At 48.0% G+C, this 21,292-nt stretch overlaps 1 protein-coding gene across 1 annotated transcript in view; it reads right to left on the reverse strand.

Moving 5' to 3' along the window:
- LOC147086524 (uncharacterized) overlaps positions 1 to 21,292 on the reverse strand; it is a 121,737-nt gene that overhangs the window by 86,706 nt on the left and 13,739 nt on the right. The window contains exon 3 of the mRNA XM_085978263.1: positions 9,979 to 10,424. Coding sequence (XP_085834389.1) covers positions 9,979 to 10,424 — 446 coding nt within the window. The remainder of the gene's footprint in view (positions 1 to 9,978; positions 10,425 to 21,292) is intronic.

Raw genomic sequence — 21,292 nt, forward strand, 5'->3', positions numbered from 1 at the left:
CACACACCCTGCAATATATCTGACTGAGGGTTTCTCTCACATTCCCCTCTTCAATATTGCAACTGACTCATAGGACTTAGGGCGTTCCCTATCCCAATAAAACCTTTTGTTAACCAAAGGTATTCGAAACATAGAAAAATAGGAGCAGGAGTCGGCCATTCGGCCCTTCGAGCCTGCTCCGCCATTCAATATGATCATGGCTGGTCCTCTATCTCAATACCATATTCCCGCTCTCTCCCCATACCCCTTGATGCCTTTTGTGTCTAGAAATCTATCTATCTCCTTCTTAAATATATTCAGTGACTTGGCCTCCACAGCCTTCTGTGGTAGAGAATTCCACAGGTTCACCGCCCTGAGTGAAGACATTTCTCCTCATCTCTGTCCTAAATGTCCTACCCCGTATCCGGAGACTGTGACCCCTCATTCTAGACACCACCCCCACAGCCGCCAGGGGAAACATCCTCCCTGCATCCAGTCCTGTTAAGGGGATATGGGCCAAAGGCGGGTAGATGAAGTTACGTCGCAGATCAGCTGTGATCTCATCAATGGCGGAACAGGCTCGAGGGGCTGAATGGCCTGCTCCTGTTCCTATGTTAAAAAAAAAGCAAGCTCTGAATTTAGACACCCTCTGATCACATATCTCAAGCTACTCTACAACACTTCATACAGAATGGATTACATACAAGGTGCTGGAATTGTCCACTGCAGGCACTTTCATCGAATAGTACAGCACAGAAGGAGGCCATTCGGCCCATCGAGTCTGCGCCGGCTCTTTCGAAGAGCCATCCAGTCAGTCCCGCTCCCCCGCTCTTGCCCCATATCCCGGCAATTTTCTCTCCAAGTATTTATCCAATTCCCTTTTGAAAGCTACTATTGAATCTGTATCCACCGCCCTATCAGGCAGCGCATTCCCAATCCTGACCACTCGCTGCGTAAAAAAGTTTTTCCTCCCGTCGCCTCTGGTTCTTTGGACAATCACCTTCAATCTGTGGCCTCTGGTTCAGAGAGTGAAATCTCACAAAGCATAGAGACGAATGACAAGTTACATTTTTGTTTTAAACGGCTGTTGGGCGAGGTGCTCGGCGAGTCGGGCAGAGGCAGCGCAGCACGGTGGGCAGCAGCAGCAGCAGCCAAGCCGACCCGCTGGAGCACATCGGCCGGCAGCTCCTCGGCGGGAAGGAATTCCGACTGGGAGGAGGGGAGCCGAGCATGGCGGCCAGAGGCCGACCCGCGAAGAGAGAGAAGTAGGCCCCGGGCCGCGGAGCGTGGAGCCAGCGACGGTGAAGAGGAGGCCGCATTGGTGCATTCACATCCCGACGATGTGTTTGGCGAGTCGGGCGGAGGAGCGCAGCAGCAACAGCAGACTCACGACCCGCTGCAGCACGTCGGCCGGCAGCTCTATTTTGGGTAACTCGCAGTCCGAATGGGAGCCGGGCATGGCGGCCGGAGCAGGCCACCGCACGTGGAGCCGGCAACAGTGAGGAGGAGGCCGCGATGAAGAGGAGGACGGAGCGGCTGAGGGACATCGTGCTCCCACTGCCACGGGAAGCCATTGTATTGACTCTGAACGCGGCGCTGTATGTATAGCTGACGCGTCCCGACGGGGAACAAGCATTCCATTGTACTTGTTACATATGGCAAATAAACCTAATCTCAATTCTGAAATCAGGAGAACTCCCTGCTCGTCGTCAATTAGTGCCACGGGATCTTGAAGATCCGCCTCAACAGGCCTCCATCACCTCTGCAGGTTTTTAGTTTGCACCCTCACCCCCCACAAGCCCAGGGGCGCTGAGGCCATTTGTAAAGCGGTGCCGTCGCCCCCACCCCTACAATGGGCGAGGATAAGATCAGGCACAACGCTGAGGGGGTCAAGACATTGGAGACTACCCACTTTGGCAAGGAATGGGAGAGCTGCACGTTCCTATGGAAGTGCACCCCAGCAAGAGTCAGCACGGGGAGAAAAACCTGAGGAGGGGGTAAACCAATTCACCCAATACACAGAGAATTCGACCCAACTGCTCCGTGCCGGTGTTTATGCTCCGCACCAGCCTCCTCCCACCCCCTACTTCAACTCGCCATACCAGCATATCCTTCGATTCCTTTCTCCCTCATGTGTTTATCCAGCTTCCCCTTAAAGGCATCGACGCTCTTCACCTCAACCACTCCCTGTGGTAGCGAGTTCCACCTCCTCACCACTCTCTGGGTAAAATGATTTCTCCTGAATTATCTATTGGATTTCTTGGTGACTATCTTATATACGACACAAAGCTGGGTGGGCGTGTGTGCTGTGGGGAGGATGCCGAGAAACTCCAGTACGATTTGGACAGGTTGGGCAGATGCAGTATAATGTGGGTAAATGCGAGGTTATCCACTTTGGTGGCAAAAACAGGAAGGCAGATTATTATTTGAATGGCAATAGATTGGGAGAAGGGGAAGTGCAACGAGACCTGGGTGTCCTTGTGCACCAGTCGCTGAAGGTAAGCATGCAGGTGCAGCAGGTGGTTAAGAAGGCAAATGGTATGTTGGCCTTCGTAGCGAGAGGATTTGAGTACAGGAGCAAGGATGTCTTGCTGCAGTTGTACAGGGCCTAAGTGAGACCACACCTTGAGTATTGTGTGCAGTTTTGGTCGCCTTATCTAAGGAAGGATGTTCTTGCCATGGAGGGAGTGCAGCGAAGATTCACCAGGCTGATACCTGGGATGGCAGGAATGACGTATGAGGAGAGATTGGGTCGATTGGGCTTCTATTCGCTGGAGTTTAGAAGAATGAGAGGGGATCTCATTGAAACTTATAAAATTCTAACAGGACTAGACAGACTAGATGCAGGAAGGATGTTCCCGATGGCAGGGGAGTCCAGAACCAGGGGTCACAGTCTAAGGATAAGGGGTAAGCCATTTAGGACAGAGATGAGGAGGAATTTCTTCACCCAGAGAGTGGTGAACCTGTGGAATTCTCTGCCACAGAAGGCAGTTGAGGCCAATTCATTAAATATATTCAAGAAGGAGTTAGATATATTTCTTAAGGCTAAAGGGATCAAGGGATATGGGGAGAAGGCAGGGACAGGGTACTGAATTTGGATGATCAGCCATGATCTCATTGAATGGCGGAGCAGGCTCGAGGGGCCGAATGGCCGACTCCTGCTCCTATCTCCTATGTTTCTAGGTTTGATGGCCCTAGTTTTGGACTTCACCCGACCACATGGCAAACATCATTAAAACTATAGCAAAATCCTACCAGGACAACTGACTTATTTGGGGTGGGGTTTGGGACTGATCCTCAAGGGCCCAGTGAGCCTGGAGATTCAGTCTGTTCGTTTTGCAACTGACTGAAATTCAGAGCTCCCCCAAGAATGAAACAGCAACCAAGGTGGTTGGTTTCAGAATCGCTGAGTCACCCTGTTCCACCGGTTTGAAGAAGCACTTCTCTGAAAACAAAACTAATGGTGCCTTCAGATTGCCCATTAATGATTTTCTGGAGTCAGTCGGGTGATAAGAGCTGCAGATGACATCGGGGGGTTCGAGCAGTTTCCCCTCAAACTACACCTAACCCGATAACCGGCCCACCTCAGCACCTCCAAAGCAGGACAACCACCTGCATTCCACCCCCCCCACTCTGTTCCCCTGACTCTTGCTGGGGACTGGCTCCACTGGCACTAGCACCTTCCAGTATCTCACTCAATTTCCATTCCACAAACATCAGTGTAGAAGTGAGCGTCAACAGCTATTTAACCACATGCGCCATAAGCAATAGGAGGAGTCGGCCATTCGGCCCCTCGAGCCTGCTCCGCCATTCAATAAGATCGTGGCTGATCTGATCTGGGCCTCAACTCCACTTCCCTGCCCGCTCCCCATAACCCTTTACTCCCATATCGTTCAAAAATCTGTCTATCTCCACCTTAAATATATTCAATGACCCAGCTTCCACGGCTCTCTGGGGTAGAGAATTCCACAGATTCACGACCCTCAGAAGAAATTCCTCATCATCTCCATTTTAAATGGGCGACCCTTATTCTGAAACTATGCCCCCTAGTTCTAGATACCCCCACGAGGGGGAAACATCCTCTCTGCATCTACCCTGTCGAGCCCCCTCAGAATCTTATATGTTTCAATAAGATCCCCTCTCATTCTTCTAAACTCCAATGAGTATAGGCCCAACCTGCTCAACCTTTCCTCAACCCCTTCATCTCCGGAATCAACCTGGTGAATCTTCTCTGAACTGCCTCCAATGCAAGTATAGGAGTATACTTGAGTACTGGAGCAAGGATGTCTTACTACAGTTGTACAGGGCCTTGGTGAGACCACACCTGGAGCACTGTGTGCAGTTCTGGTCTCCTTACCCAAGAAAGGATATACTCGCCATAGAGGGAGTGCAGCGAAGGTTCACCAGACTGATTCCTGGGATGGCAGGACTGTCGTATGAGGAGAGATTGGGTCGACTAGACCTGTATTCACCAGAGTTTAGAAGAATGAGAGGGGAGTCTCATTGAAAGGTATAAAATTCTGACAGGGCTAGACAGACTGGATGCAGGGAGGATGTTTCCCCTGGCTGGGGGGGGGTCTAGAACGAGGGGTCTAGAACGAGGGGTCACAGTCTCAGGATACGGGGTAGGACATTGAGGACTGAGATGAGGAGAAATTTCTTCACTCAGAGGGTGGTGAACCTGTGGAATTCTCTACCACAGAAGGCTGTGGAGGCCAAGTCACTGAATCTATTTAAGGAGATAGATAGATTTCTAGTCACAAAAGGCATCGAGGGGTATGGGGAGAGCGGGAATATGGTATTGAGATAGAGGATCAACCATGATCATATTGAATGGCGGAGCAGGCTCGAGGGGCCGAATGGCCGGCTCCTGCTCCTATTTTTCTATGCTTCTATCCCTCCTTAAATAAGGAGAACAAAACTGTGCACAGTACTCCAGGTGTGGTCTCACCAACGGCATCACTGCCAAACCCAATAATGTCCGCACCGGAGTGCCCTGCCTGCCACACAGACGGAGAGGAAGGGTGAAGGGAAGGAAGGGACAACTCCTCCGGATCATTACCCAGTGAATGCAGCTGGAAAGTGCATTTATGAGGGTCAATTGAGGACAGGTTACCCGCACCCTCCCGCTCCCCCTGTCAAATAACATGCCAACAGCTGCTGTCAATGGTCACTGGTACCAGAGAGCAACCAGTGCCTGTGAAACCATACCGCAGCAGTGAGGAGAAAGACTGGCAGAAAAAGATCATTTTGTTTTTAAATATACTAGCAGATCTTTCTAAGCATCGCTCAGAGGATAGTGTGGTGGTGACACTGCAAAGAAATAAATGCGACACTCACAGGCCGTGCACGCCTTACACACGGCTTAATATTAAGTCTTGCATATAGCACACACTTGAACAAGAAAGTGTCTGCAAAAAGGATTCACAATAAGTATATACTTATCATTCACCAGTTTAGAAGAATGAGAGGGGATCTCATTGAAACTTATAAAATTCTGACAGGACTGGACAGACTAGATGCAGGAAGGATGTTCCCGATGGTCGGGGAGTCCAGAACCAGGGGTCACAGTCTAAGGATAAGGGGTAAGCCATTTAGGACTGAGATGAGGAGGAATTTCTTCACCCAGAGAGTGGTGAACCTGTGGAATTCTCTACCACAGAAGGCAGTGGAGGCCAATTCATTAAATATATTCAAGAAGGAGTTAGATATATTTCTTAAGGCTAAAGGGACATGGGGAGAAAGCAGGGACAGGGTACTGAATTTGGACGATCAGCCACGATCGCATTGAATGGCGGAGCAGGCTCGAGGGGCCGAATGGCCGACTCCTGCTCCTATCTTCTATGTTTGTATCAGGAAAGGCTGAGGCTCTTTTCTCCAGAAAAGGGACGGCTGAGGGGTGACCTGATAGAGGTCTTTAAGATAATGAAAGGGTTCGATAGGGTAGACGTAGAGAATTTGTTTCCACTTGTGGGGGGGGGGGGAAGGCCAGAACTAGGGGTCATAAATATAAGAGAGTCACTAATAAATCCAATGGGGAATTCAGGAGAAACTTCTTTACCCAGAGAGTGGTGAGAATGTGGAACTCGCTACCACAGGGAGTGGTCGAGGCGAATAGTATCGATGCATTTAAGGGGAAGCTAGATAAGCACATGAGGGAGAAAGGAATAGAAGGATATGCTGATAGAGTTAGTTGAAGTAGGGGTGGGAGGAGGCTCGCGTGGAGCAGTTGGGCCAATGGCCTGTTTCTCTGTGCTCTACACTCGATGCAAGTGTCACACTGACTTCCTGCCATACTTTTCCCCCCCCCCATCTCACACTGTTGATAACCCCTTCTTACAAAGCAGCTCACACAGTACGGCCACGAGAGATCCTCTAGCACACCTTAAAAAGTCTTGCATATGGGGCGTGCTTCTGCCAAGTGTCGCACGCACTCCCCGCAAACCTTCCCCCCCGCCCCTCGCACTTTAACAGAGTATCCTGTGACTCATCGCGAGCAGTATCACAGAGGGGGGGGGAGGGGGTGGTGCGCAAGTACGTTAAAAAAAAAAAATCCATATAAGGGAAGGAAAGGCAAGTATAACCACAAGCGATCGTATCGCTGATGAGCGGAACGTACATTCTCACACCAGCAGCACGAGAAGTTTTCAGCTGAAGTGGGGGGAGCGGTCGAAGCTGCTTTGTGGGGTCACTTGGTCGAGTCAACGGATGAGTTTTATTTCCCAATCACTTCGCTACTGCTTTCTCTCATCACAGACATTTACGGCGCAGGAGGAGGCCGTTCGGCCCATCGTGTCCGTGCCGGCCGACAAAGAGCCCATCCGGCCTGATCCCACTTTCCAGCTCTTGGTCCCGTCGCCCTGTAGGTTCCGGCGCTTCAAGTGCATATCCAAGTACTTTCTAAATGCGGTGAGGGTTTCTGCCTCGACCACCCTTTCAGGCAGTGAGTTCCAGACCCCCACCGCCCTCTGGGTGAAAAAAGTTCTCCTCAACTCCCCTCTAATCCTTCTCCCAATGACTTTCAATCTCTGCCCCCCTAGTTATTGACCTCTCCGCTAAGGGAAATCGGTCCTTCCTCTCCACTCTATCCAGGCCCCTCGTAATTTTATACACCTCAATTAAATCTCCCCTCAGCCTCCTCTGTTCCAAAGAAAACAACCCCAGCCTGCCCAATCTTTCCTCATCGCTAAAATTCTCCAGTCCTGGGGTGCAACATCCTGGTAAATCTCCTCTGTACCCTCTCTAAGTGCCAGTTTTCTCCCAACTTTGTTCAAAGTGATCGGCTAGACTTCAACATCCACTTGTGGTAATGCATTCCATATCCGAATGACCCTTTCGTACAAAAATTATTGCTTCTAACTCCTCCCCTCCCTTTACGGTGCAAGAGCTAATCTGGGGTTTAGGCCCCACCAGAAATTGGTCGGTAGCACAGCTCAGTCCGCGTGTGAAAGACAGGCTGAGCACGGAGTGCAACATTCGGACAAATCGTCACCCGAGGTGTTGACACGTCTCCCTCTCTGCATCAGCTGCCTGCAGGTGTGTTGTGCGTCTCCACCCGCTCTCTGGTCTTATCGAAGATCGGACATCTTTGATATATTGCAGTACCATGCTCTTTCGGGTGAGACGTTAAACCGAGGGCCCCCGTCTGCCCTCTCGGGTGGATGTAAAAGATCCCACGGCCACTATTGGAAGAGCAGGGGGGAGTTCTCCCCGGTGCCAATACTTATCCCTCAATCAACATCAATAAAACAGATGATCTGGTCATTATCACATTGCTGTTTGTGGGAGCTTGCTGTGCGCAAATTGGCTGCCGCGTTTCCTACATTACAACAGTGACCACACTTCAAAAAAAGTACTTCATTGGCTGTAAAGTGCTTTGGGACGTCCTGAGGTCGTGAAAGGCGCTGGAGAAATGGGAGTCTGTCTCTCCCCACCAATTCTCACTTCTCCTCTGAAGGATTGGCTGCTGCCGAGTACAGGCCCAATGGCCATCCAGTACCTCGTTCAAGGGGCCATTATGCACGAGCCTTGATACTGAAGCATTTGACCACAGACGCATCACAGCCAAAACCAATCCTGCCCTCGCGTAAAACGCACCCCCTCTATCTCTTTTCCCTCCTAACCTAGGAGCACTGGGACAAAATACAACTCCTGTTCCATAATCTGAGCAAGTATCAGCCAGTTCTGCACAGGCTAGAGGTCGAAACCAACTCTTACGTAGTTCAGCATCACCTCAACCTTGAAATGTTTTAATCCCCGTGTACTGCTCCGATAATGAAATAGCTCATTAACACTACTGAGAGCAACACTCCACCAACACATACTGAGGGGGGGGAGGGGGTTTAATGTCTCAAACACGAGATGTTGCTCGCATGGACACACACGGGGAGTGATATTGCACTGACACACACACACACCAGGGGGTCGCCTTATCTAGGAAGGATGTTCTTGCCATGGAAGGAGTTCAGCGAAGATTCACCAAGCTGATAGCTGGGATGGCAGGAATGACGTATGAGGAGAGATTGGGTCGATTGGGCTTATACTCGCTGGAGTTTAGAAGAATGAGAGGGGATCTCATTGAAACTTATAAAATTCTAACAGGACTGGACAGACTAGATGCAAGAAGGATGTTCCCGATGGCGGGGGAGTCCAGAACCAGGGGTCACAGTCTAAAGATAAGGGGTACGCTATTTAGGACTGAGATGAGGAGGAATTTCTTCACCCAGAGAGTGGTGAACCTGTGGAATTCTCTACCACAGAAGGCAGTTGAGGCCAATTCATTAAATATATTCAAGAAGGAGTTCGATATATTTCTTAAGGCTCAAGGGATCAAGGGATATGGGGAGAAAGCAGGGACAGGGTACTGAATTTGGATGATCAGCCATGATCGCATTGAATGGCGGAGCGGGCTCGAGGGGCCGAATGGCCTACTCCTGCTCCTATCTTCTATGAGTGATATTATACTGACACACACACACACACACACACACACACACACACACACACACACACACACACACACACACACCAGGGGGAGTGATATTATGCTGACACACACCCCTCTCTGAGGGATGTCACACATGCGCACACAGACCTGAGGGTAGTCGCGCATGCGCACACAGACCCGAGGGATAGAAACATAGAAGATAGGAGCAGGAGTCGGCCATTCGGCCCCTCAAGCCTGTTCCGCCATTCAATGAGATCATGGCTGATCATCCAAATTCAGTACCCTGTCCCTGCTTTCTCCCCATATCCCTTGACCCCTTTAGCCTTAAGAAATATATCCAACTCCTTCTTGAATATATTTAATGGATTGGCCTCTACTGCCTTCTGTGGTAGAGAATTCCACAGGTTCACCACTCTCTGGGTGAAGAAATTCCTCCTCATCTCTGTCCTAAATGGCTTACCCCTTATCCTTAGACTGTAACCCCTGGTTCTGGACTCCCCCGCCATCGGGAACAGCCTTCCTGCATCTAGTCTGTCCAGTCCTGTTAGAATTTTATAAGTTTCAATGAGATCCCCTCTCATTCTTCTAAACTCCAGCGAGTATAAGCCCAATCGACCCAACCTCTCCTGATACGTCATTCCTGCCATCCCAGGTATCAGTCTGGTGAATCTTCGCTGCACTCCCTCCATGGCAAGAACATCCTTCCTCAGATAAGGCGACCAAAACTGCACACAATACTCAAGGTGTGGTCTCACCAAGGCCCTGTACAACTGTAGCAAGACATCCTTGTTCCTGTACTGGAACCCTCACGCATGCGCATACACGCCCCTGAGGGTAGTCGCGCACGCGCACTGGGGGGGGGGAAGGTGTCGGGTGCGCGCACGCAGGGAAGGGCGGCTTTGACGCGAGTACGTGCGCGCCGCGAACGCACTACGTTTCCCCGTGAGCAACGACTGAGCTTTTTGACAGCCCGGCCGTGAGTGATGATGGCACCGCTCCGGACTGGACTCTCTCCCCTCTCCCCCCTGGGCCCACCGCCGCCATTCGCTCACCTGCTCGCGGGCCTTGCGCTCGACCCCCACCTCCCGCTGCAGCCGCTCGGCCCGCTCCTCGGCGTCGTCGGCCTGGTTCTGCAGCACCTTGATCTTGCGCTTGACCGCTTCGAGGCACGTCCCGGCCATGAGGAACAAGCGGAGAGGGCTGCTGCCGGTGCTGAGGTGCGGCTGGCACTCACTGCGGTTACTGTCAAAGAGCCGCCCAGCCACGGCAGCGGCGGCTCCGGCGGGTGACGTCAGCGCGCAAGGCCGGGCGGGCGGCCAAGGGCGGGTGGTGACGTCAGCGCGCAAGGCCGGGCGGGTGGTGACGTCAGCGCGCAAGGCCGGGCGGGCGGTGACGTCAGCGCGCAAGGCCGGCGGCAAAGGGCGGGAGAGTTCCAACCGCCCAGCGAGCGAGGGATGGGAGCCGAGCGGAGAGAAAGGTCCCGCAAATGTCGGGTATTCTCAGAGAAATCTTCTCCAAATGTCGGGCATTCTGAGAGAAATCGTCTCCAAATGTCGGGCGTTCTGAGAGAAATCTCCAAATGTCGGCCATTCTGAGAGAAATCTTCTCCAAATGTCGGCCATTCTGAGAGAAATCTCCAAATGTTGGCCATTCTGAGAGAAATCGTCTCCAAATGTTGGCCATTCTGAGAGAAATCAGCAAATGTTGGCCATTCTGAGAGAAATCTCCAAATGTTGGCCATTCTGAGAGAAATCTCCAAATGTTGGCCATTCTGAGAGAAATCGCCTCCAAATGTTGGCCATTCTGAGAGAAATCACCAAATGTTGGCCATTTCGAGAGAAATCTCCAAATGTTGGCCATTCTGAGAGAAATCACCAAATGTTGGCCATTTCGAGAGAAATCTCCAAATGTTGGCCATTCTGAGAGAAATCTCCAAATGTTGGCCATTCTGAGAGAAATCTCCAAATGTTGGCCATTCTGAGAGAAATCTCCAAATGTTGGCCATTCTGAGAGAAATCTCCAAATGTTGGCCATTCTGAGAGAAATCTCCAAATGTTGGCCATTCTGAGAGAAATCTCCAAATGTTGGCCATTCTGAGAGAAATCTCCAAATGTTGGCCAATCTAAGAGAGATCTCAATGTTGACTAATCTGAGAGAAATCTCCTCCAAATGTCAGGCATACTGAGAGAAATCGCCTCCAAATGTTGACCATTCTGAGAGACCTCTCCAAATGTTGGCCAATCTGGGAGAAATCTCCAAATGTTGGCCATGCTGAGAGAAGTCTCCTCCAAATGTTGGCCAATCTGAGAGAAATCTTCTCAATGTTGACTAATCTTAGAGAAATCGCCTCCAAATGTTGGATAGACTGAGAGAAATCTCCAATAGTTGACCAAGAGGGAGAAATCTCCTCAAACATCGATTATACTAAGATTACAAAAGATAACTACAAATGTGGGGGATCCTGAGAGGATTCTCCTGAAACATCTGAAAGAGAAAAAATGTGAATCTGGAACTTCCCCAATAGGCTGTGGATGCTGGGTCAAATTAAGCTTTACAGTTTGAGATTGATAGATTTTGTTAGGTAAGGCTATCAAGAGATATGGAGCAAAGGTGGGTAAATGGGTTTGAGCTACAGATCAGCCATTATCTGATTGAATGGCGGAACAGGCACAAGGGGCTGAATGGCCTACTCGCGTTCCTATGTTCCTAATCTGAGATAATACCCTCTAAATATCGCAGTCTCAGAGAAGAACTTCCAAATGTCGGGGAATCTGAGAGGTAAACATTCATATTTTGGGAAATCATAGATAAAAACCCTCAAATACCTTGAAATCCAATAATCCCCTCGCCTCTCCCAATGTTGGGGAATCTGAGAGAATTACCTCCGGATGTCAAAGAATCAGATTAAGCTCCCCAAATGTTGGGGAATCTGTGCGGAAAACCCACCAAATGTTGGGGAACCTGAGCTAAATTCAACAACAGCAACTTGCATTTATATAGTGCCTTTTAACATAGTAAAACGTCCCTAGGGGCATCGGAAAGAAAATCATAGAGTCATAACGGCACAGAAGGAGGCTATTCGGCCCATTGAGTCTGTGCTGGCTCTCTACAGAGCAATCGGGTCAGTCCCATTCCCCCGCTCTATCCCCGTAGCCCTGCAAGTTTATTTCCCTCAAGTGCCTATCCAGTCTCCCCTTGAAAACATCGAGTGTCTCCGCTTCCACCACTTCTGTCGCCAGCGAGTTCCAGGTCCTCACCACTCGCTGTGTAAAAAAGTTTTTCCTCACATCCTCCCTGTATCTCTTGCCCAAAACCTAAATCTGTGTCCCCTAGTCCTTGTACCATCAACTAGTGGGAACAGCCTTTCCCCGTATAGCCTATCCAAACCCGTTATAATCTTGTACACCTCTATCAAATCGCCCCTCAACCTCCTTTGCTCTAATGAAAACAAATCCAGCTTCTCCAACCTGTCCTTGTAGCAAAGATCCCCCATCCCCGGAACCATTCTGGTAAATCTCTGCACCCTCTCAAGGGCCTTCACATCCTTCCTGTAGTGTGGTGACCAGAACTGGACGCAATACTCCAGTTGTGGCCTAACCAGCGCTTTATAAAGGTTCAGCATAACTTCTCTACTTTTGTCCAGTGAGAAAGAAATATTTTAAGAGAAGGGAGCACTATACGTGGCTAACCAAGGAAATAAAGGATGGTATCAAATTGAAAACGAAGGCATACAATGTTGCCAAGATTGGTGGGAGGCCAGAGGATTTGGAAATTTTTAAAAACCAGCAAAGGATGACTAATAACAAAATAAAGAGAGAGAAGATGAATTATGAGAGTAAACTGGCAAGAAATATTAAAACAGAAAGTAAGAGCTTCTACAAGTATGTAAAAAAGGAAGAGAGTAGCTAAAGTAAACGTTGGTCCCTTAGAGGATGAGAATGGGGAATTAATGATGGGGAACGGGGAAATGGCAGAGACTCTGAACAAATATTTTGCATCTGTCTTCACGGTAGAAGACACTAACAGCATCCTAACAATGGACAATCAAGGGGCCACAGGGAGGGGGGAACTAAAGACAATCACTATCACTAAGGAAAAAATACTTGGTAAAATAATGGGACTAAAAGATGACAAGTTCCCTGAACAAGATGGCCTGCATCCCAGGGTCTTTAAAGAAGTGGCTGCAGAGATAGTGGATGCATTGGTTGCAATATTCCAAAATTCCCTGGAAAGGGAAATCATGTTTAACAAATTTGCTGGAGTTCTTTGAGGATGTAACGAGCAGGGTGGATAAGGGTGAGCCAGTGGATGTGGTGTATTTGGATTTCCAGAAGGCATTCGATAAGGTGCCACATAAAAGGTTACTGCATAAGAGCTCACGGAGTTGGGGCTAATATATTAGCATGGATAGAGCATTGGCTAACCAACAGAAAGCAGAGAGTCGGGATAAATGGGTCATTTTCCGGTTGGCAAACGGTAACCAGTCGGGTGCCACAGGGATCGGTGCTGGGGCCTCAACTATTTACAATCTACATTAATGACTTGGATGAAGGGACCGAGTGTAATGTAGCCAAGTTTGCAGATGATACAAAGATGGGTGGGAAAGCAAAATAACAACAGAAAATGCTGGAAAAACTCAGCAGGCCAGGCAACATCCGTGGAGAGAGAAATAGAGTCAACGTTTCGGGTCGAAACCCTTCTACAGAAAGCAAGTTGTGCAGAGGACTCAAAGAATCTGCAAAGGGATATAGACAGGCTAAGTGAGTGGGCAAACATTTGGCAGATGGAGTATAATGTGGGAAAGTGCGAGGTTATCCACTTTGGCAGGAAAAATAAAAAAACAAATTATTATTTAATTGGAGAGAGATTACAAAATGCTGCAGTTCAGAGGGACCTGGAGGTCCTTGTGCATGAAACACAAAAAGTTAGCATGCAGGTACAGCAAGTAATCAAAAAGGCAAATGGAATGTTGGCCTTTATTTCAAGGGGGTTGGAGTATAAAAGCAGGGAAGTCCTGCTACAACTGTACAGGGTATTGGTGAGACCACACCTGGAGTACTGCGTACAGTTTTGGTCTCCTTATTTAAGGAAGGATATACTTGCATTGGAGGCAGTTCAGAGATGATTCACACAGTTGATTCCAGAGATGAGGAGGTTGACTTATGAGGAAAGGTTGAGCAGGCTGGGCCTATACTCATTGAAAATTAGAAAAATTAGAGGTGATCTTATCGAAACATATAAGATACTGAGGGGGCTTGATAAGGTAGATGCAGAGAGGATATTTCCCCTCGTGGGGAAATCTAGAACTCGGGCATAGTTTCAGAATAAAGGGTCGCCCTTTTAGAACTGAGATGAGGAAGAATTTCTTCTTTCAGAGGGTCGTAAATCTGTGGAATTCTCTGCCCCAGAGAGCCGTGGAGGCTGGGTCATTAAATACATTTAAGGTGGAGATAGACAGATTTTTACAAGATAAGTGAGTGAAGGGTTATGGGGATCGGGCAGGGAAGTGGCTTTGAACCCAAGATCAGCCATGATCTTATTGAATGGCGGAGCAGGCTCGAGGGGCCAAGTGGCCTATTCCTGCTCCTATTTCTTATGTACTCAGTACCTCTATTTATGAAGCCCAAGATCCCATATGCTTTGTTAACCACTCTCTCAATATGCCCTGCCACCTTCAGGGACCTATGCACATTAACTCCCAGGTCCCTCTGTACCTGCACACTCTTTAAAACTGTGCCATTAAGTGTATATTGCCTCTCCCTGTTCCTTCTGCCAAAATGCACCACCTCACACTTCTCTGTATTAAATTCCATCTGCCACTTGTCTGCCCATTCTGCTAGCCTTTCTATGTCCTGTTGCAGTCGATTGATATCATCACTGTTTGCCATACCCCCAAGTTTGGTGTCATCGGCAAATTTAGAAGATCTACTCTGTATTCCAATATCCAGGTCATTTATATATATAAAAAAAAAGCAGTATTCCCAGCACTGACCCTTGGGGAACACCACTGTCTACCATCCTCCAGTCTGAAAAACAGCCATTTACCAAAACTCGCTGTTTTCTGTCCTTAAGCTAATTCCTTATCCAAGCTGCCACTGACCCACCTATTCCATGAGCCTCAATTTTGTTAACCAGCCTTCTATGTGGTACTTTGTCAAACGCCTTCCTAAAATCCATGTGGACAACATCCATTGCATTCCCTTCATCGATCCTCCCTCCCTGTTACTTCATCAAAATATTCAATTAGATTAGTTAAACATGATCTGTCTTTTACAAATGAGTGTTGGCTCTCCTTAATTAGCTTAAACCTCACCAAGTGCCCATTAATTTTTTCCTTGATTATTGTTTCTAAAACTTTACCCACCACTGATGTTACACTGACCAGCCTGTGGTTACTAGGATTGTCCTTGCACCCTTTCTTGAACAATGGTGTCACAATTGCCACTTTCCAATCCTCAGGCACCTCCTCTGCATCTAGGGAAGATTGGAAAATTATGGCAAGCCCTTCCGCTATCTCCTCCCAATCCTCCCAAATGTCAGGGAATATATGAGATTAAAAGATGGCCAAATGTTGGAGAACCTGAGAGAAAATCCCAACTGTCGGGAAATCTGAGATAGAAACCTTCAATTGTCAAGTAGTCTGAGAGAAAAGCCCAAATGTCGGCGAATCTGAAAGAACAACGCCCCACCTCCCCCCCCCAACCGCCAAATTTTGGGGAATCTGGGAGAATAATCTATGAATTTAGGAGTATCACAGGTTAAAAACCCTCAATTGTCAGAGATTCTGAGAGAAAAATGCCTGACTTGAATCAGTCATTCATGAAAGAAAGACTTATGAAATAATGGCCCAGAAATTTGGGTCGGGGGCTTCCCGCGGGTGTAAGCCCCCGACCTGCACTTACCTAGCGCGCCGGCCGTTGTGCTGTGGGCCCGCGTGGAATTCCGATCCTGAGCCTCCTCCAACTGCCGGCGCGCAGTCCTTGTGTATCCCAGGGGCGCAGTTAGTTCGAAGCGTCCCCTGGGATCACGTGGGCCATGGAGAGCCAATCGGAGCAGGGAATGCCCATTCATAAGTTTGACAGGAAGAGCTGTCAAACCTATAAATACTATAAGCCCCAAAACACCACTAAATCTTCAAATAATTTTTTTTTTAAATCACATTTTTTAAATAAACTATAAATTACATGAAATAACTTTTAAACAATAATTTAAATTTTTGAAAAAAATAATTTTATTTTCTAACGGGGCTAAAAATAAACTTACCTTGCTTTAAAGTATTTAAAAATAATAAACCTGTGGAAAAAATGTTGTAATTTTAATTAATTCACCACTTACCTTGTGAAAAGCAGGCCTTACGCCTGCTTTTTAAATGTGTAACTTCTGGAGACTTACCCTCCTGGGAAAACCTGCAAAAAAAAAGGAAGTTCGATGCGCACGCGCAGCCTCTCCCGCGCACGCGTTCGAACTCTGAACCCCTTTCAGGGGGACGGAAGTGCCGGTTTCCCGCGCATGCGCAGTGCATGCAGGAAACCGGCACTTCCATTGGGCCTACGAGTGAGTACCCCATGCGTACTCACCCGTGGAGACCCGAATTTCTGGGCCTGAGCGGCCTACGGGTGGCGCTGTCCAGGGAGAGTATAAATACTCAGGCACGGGCCCAGCTTGCGCAGGACATTCTTAACAGGAACTAGTGAAGGACACAACTAGACCTCCATGTTGTAAAACAGTTGATTAAAGCTTTGTTTAATGCTTAGACCAAGTGCCTAGTAGTTTTCTTACGTCAATGCCCAAATGTGTAGGAATCTGAGTCAATACCTTCTAATGCAGTGGAATTTGAGATAAACCATTCTCCCAAGTATCAGGGAATCCTTTCACCCTCCCCCATGAAACACAGGGAATCTAAAAGAAAAACCTCCAAATCTTGTCGAATCCCAAATGAAGGCTGGGAATGCAAGCCCACCAACATCTACAGGGTGAAAGGATGGGTCAACGTCTGGCATTGAGACCTCCAAAACCAGAAAAGGGTTAATCAATGCCGAATTTAGGACAGCTATCAGGAAGTCTCACTTCACACGGAGTGACAAACACCCTGGAATCATTTAAGAACCAAATGGATGTTTCAGTGGGGGAACGTTAGTGTCTTTCTGGATGAATGAACTAAGATGAGCCAACTGGCCTCCCACATCCATAATTATCTTGTGACAGTGTCCTAAACTTCCTACATTACAACTACACCCCAAAAGCATTTCTGACGAAAGGTCATCAACCTGAAACGTTAACTCTGTTTCTCTCTTCACAGATCCTGCCTGAGTTTCTCCAGCATTTTCTGTTTTTATTTCAGATTTCCAGCATCTGCAGTGTTTTCTTTTTGTATTAGTGTTTTAATTCACTGCCATTTCTCTTCCAGGAATGCCCACCTTGAAGAAGTTCTGCTCCTCTCTCCGACGGGAGTTCCGTTTGTCTCTTTTTACCTTGTTCATCTTCATTGCTTTCTGCCTCCCTTCTTGTGTTTGATCAGGTAGCTACCAAAACTCGCTTTCACAGCCACGTATCTTTCCTCAGCAACTGTCTCTGGCTCCGACCTTACTCCACGTGGATTCCAACTGAAATTCCACCCTTCGTGTTTTGGATCCACCCAGGACTACAGATATCTCCAAGATATTCAGCGTTCCTCCAAAAGCAGTTCTGACGCAAGGTCATTGACCTGAATGTTTCTCTCTTCACAGATGCTGCCTGACCGGCTGAGTTTCTCCAGCATTTTCTGTTTTTATTTCAGATTTCCAGCGTCTGCAGTAATTTCTTTTTTGCTCCGAAAGTACCTCATTGGTTGTAAAAACACTGAGGGACGTTGGTGGCAAAAACAGGAAGGCAGATTATTATCTGAACGGCAATAGATTGGGAGAAGGGGAAGTGCAACGAGACCTGGGTGTCCTTGTGCACCAGTCGCTGAAGGTAAGCATGCAGGTGCAGCAGGCGGTTAAGAAGGCAAATGGTATGTTGGCCTTCGTAGCGAGAGAATTCGAGTACAGGAGCAAGGATGTCTTGCTGCAGTTGTACAGAGCCTTGGTGAGACCACACCTGGAGTATTGTGTGCAGTTTTGGTCGCCTTATCTGAGGAAGGATGTTCTTGCCATGGAGGGAGTGCAGCGAAGATTCACCAGACTGATACCTGGGATGGCAGGAATGACGTATGAGGAGAGATTGGGTCGATTGGGCTTATACTCGCTGGAGTTTAGAAGAATGAGAGGGGATCTCATTGAAACTTATAAAATTCTAACAGGACTAGACAGACTAGATGCAGGAAGGCTGTTCCCAATGGCGGGGGAGTCCAGAACCAGGGGTCACAGTCTAAGGATAAGGGGTAAGCCAATTAGGACAGAGATGAGGAGGAATTTCTTCACCCAGAGAGTGGTGAACCTGTGGAATTCTCTACCACAGAAGGCAGTTGAGACCAATCCATTAAATATATTCAAGAAGGAGTTAGATATATTTCTTAAGGCTAAAGGGATCAAGGGATATGGGGAGAAGGCAGGGACCGGGTACTGAATTTGGATGATCAGCCATGATCTCATTGAATGGCGGAGCAGGCTCGAGGGGCCGAATGGCCTACTCCTGCTCCTATCTTCTATGTTTCTATGACGTCCCAAGGTTGTGAAATGCAAGTTCTTTCTTTCTTTGATACTAACAGATCTCGGGGTTCTGATTTCAGATTTATCCTCCAATGAGACAACAGTGCCAAGAACAGCCCTTTGCAAACCACCAGGCCCATAACATTTGAACAGTGAGTAAGAAATAAACACAAGAGAGTTACTTGGGCTTTGAGGGTCCACTTATTTGTTAAACTTGTGTCGAACCTTGGTTACACCACACTTAAGAACATAGGAAATAGGAGCAGGAGTCGGCCATTTGGCCCCTCGAGCCTGCTCCGCCATTCAATAAGATCATGGCTGATCTTCTACCTCATCTCCACTTTCCTGAACTATCCCCATATCTTGATTCCCATAATATTCAAAAATCTATTGATCTCAGGCTTGAATATACTGAACGACTGAGCATCCACAGCCCTCTGGGGTAGAGAATTCCAAAGATTCACCACCCTCTGAGTGAAGAAATTCCTCCTCATCTCAGTCCTAAATGGCCAACCCCTTATCCTGAGACTGTGACCCCTGGTTCTAGACTCCCCAGCCAGGGGAAACATCCTCCCTGCATCTATCCTGTCAAGCCCTGTAAGAATTTTGTATGTTTCAATGAGATCACCTCTCATTCTTCTAAACTCTAGAGAATATAGGCCGAGTCTACTCAATCTCTCCTCATGGGACAACCCCCCCATCCCAGGAACCAGTCTGGTGAACCTTCGTTGCACTCCCTCTATGGCAAGTATATCCTTCCTTAGATAAGGAGACTAAAACTGTACACAATACTCCAGGTGTGGTCTCACCAGGGCCCTATATAATTGCAGTAAGACGTCTTTACTCTTATACTCTAATCCTCTTGTAATAAAGGCCAACATACCATTTGCTTTCCTAATTGCTTGCTGTACCTGCATGTTAACTTTCAGTGATTCGTGTACAAGGACACCCAGGTCCCTCTGAACACCAACATTTCCCAATCTCTCGCCATTTAAAAAATACTCTGCTTTTCTATTTTTCCTACCAAAAGTGGATAACTTCACATTTCTCCACATTATATCCTTGGAGTACTGTGCACAGTTCTGGCCTCCATATTCTAAAATGGATGTCGAGGCACTGGCGTAGGTGCAAAAAAGGTTTAGAGAACTGAGAGGCTATAACTATCAGGAAAGATTGAACAGGCTGGGGCACTTTTCTTTATAATAAGAGAAGGCTGTAGGGATGACCTTTAAGAGGTCTTTAAAATGACAAAAGGGTTCGATAGGGAAGACGTAGAGAAGATGTTGGGGAGACCATAACTAGGGGCCATCAATATAAGATAGTCACTAATAAATCCAATAAGGAATTCAGGAGAAACTTCTTTACACAGAGAGTGGTGAGAATGTGGAAATGGCTACCTTATGGAGTAGTTGAGGTGAATAGGTTGGACAGGTTGGGTGATTGGGCAGATGCATGGCAGATGCAGTATAATGTGGATAAATGTGAGGTTATCCACTTTGGTGGCAAAAACAGGAAGGCAGATTATTATCTGAACGGCAATAGATTGGGAAAAGGGGAAGTGCAACGAGACCTGGGTGTCCTTGTGCCCCAGTCGCTGAAGGTAAGCATGCGGGTGCAGCAGGCGGTTAAGAAGGTAAATGGTATGTTGGCCTTCATAGCGAGAGGGTTCGAGTACAGGAGCAAGGATGTCTTGCTGCAGTTGTATAGGGCCTTGGTGAGACCACACCTTGAGTATTGTGTGCAGTTTTGGTCGCCTTATCTGAGGGAGGATGTTCTTGCCATGGAGGGAGTGCAGCGAAGATTCACCAGGCTGATACCTGGGATGGCAGGAATGACGTATGAGGAGAGATTGGGTCGATTGGGCTTATACTCGCTGGAGTTTAGAAGAATGAGAGGGGATCTCATTGAAACTTATAAAATTCTAACAGGACTAGACAGACTAGATGCAGGAAGGGTGTTCCCGATGGTCGGGGAGTCTAGAACCAGCGGTCACAGTCTAAAGATAAGGGATAAGCCATTTAGGACTGAGATGAGGAGGAATTTCTTCACCCAGAGAGTGGTGAACCTGTGGAATTCGCTACCACAGAAGGCAGTTGAGGCCATTCATTAAATATATTCAAGAAGGAGTTAGATATATTTCTTAAGGCTAAAGGGATCAAGGGATATGGGGAGAAGGCAGGGACAGGGTACTGAATTTGGATGATCAGCCATGATCTCATTAAATGGCAGAGCGGGCTCGAGGGGCCGAATGGCCTACTCCTGCTCCTATATTCTATGTAATAGCATAGATGCATTTAAGGGGAAGCTAGATCAGTACATGAGGGAGAAAGGAATAGGTTATACTGATGGGGTGAACTGAAGAGATGGTGGGAGGAGGCTCGTGTGGGGCATAAACACCGGCACAGACCAGTTGGACCAAGTTGCCTGTTTCTTTGCTGTACATTCTATGAAACCTGGGCCTGGAGGTGAAGCTGTCATGTGGACACCCCCTAATTTATGGAGCCAGTAGTAGAACAGTAGCAAGTGACGGCGGAAGCCACGATTGTATGAGATAACTATAACCGTTCGTAGCACTGTCCCTCCCCCTCGTGGAATGGTTGTGCAGCACAAGTCAGCACCTTCAGGGCAGGAAGTAGAAGAGTGAAGGCTGTTTTATGTTAAGGCCACACACGCAGAGGATGGCCATTTTAAAATCGGTGCTTTCAACCTTTAGGCATTTCCCGAGCTTAATCCTCCC

Source organism: Somniosus microcephalus, unplaced genomic scaffold (genome assembly GCF_052327205.1).
Source record: "Somniosus microcephalus isolate GS21.2 unplaced genomic scaffold, FLI_Smic_1.0 unresolved_chr7, whole genome shotgun sequence".
NCBI lineage: Eukaryota > Metazoa > Chordata > Chondrichthyes > Squaliformes > Somniosidae > Somniosus > Somniosus microcephalus.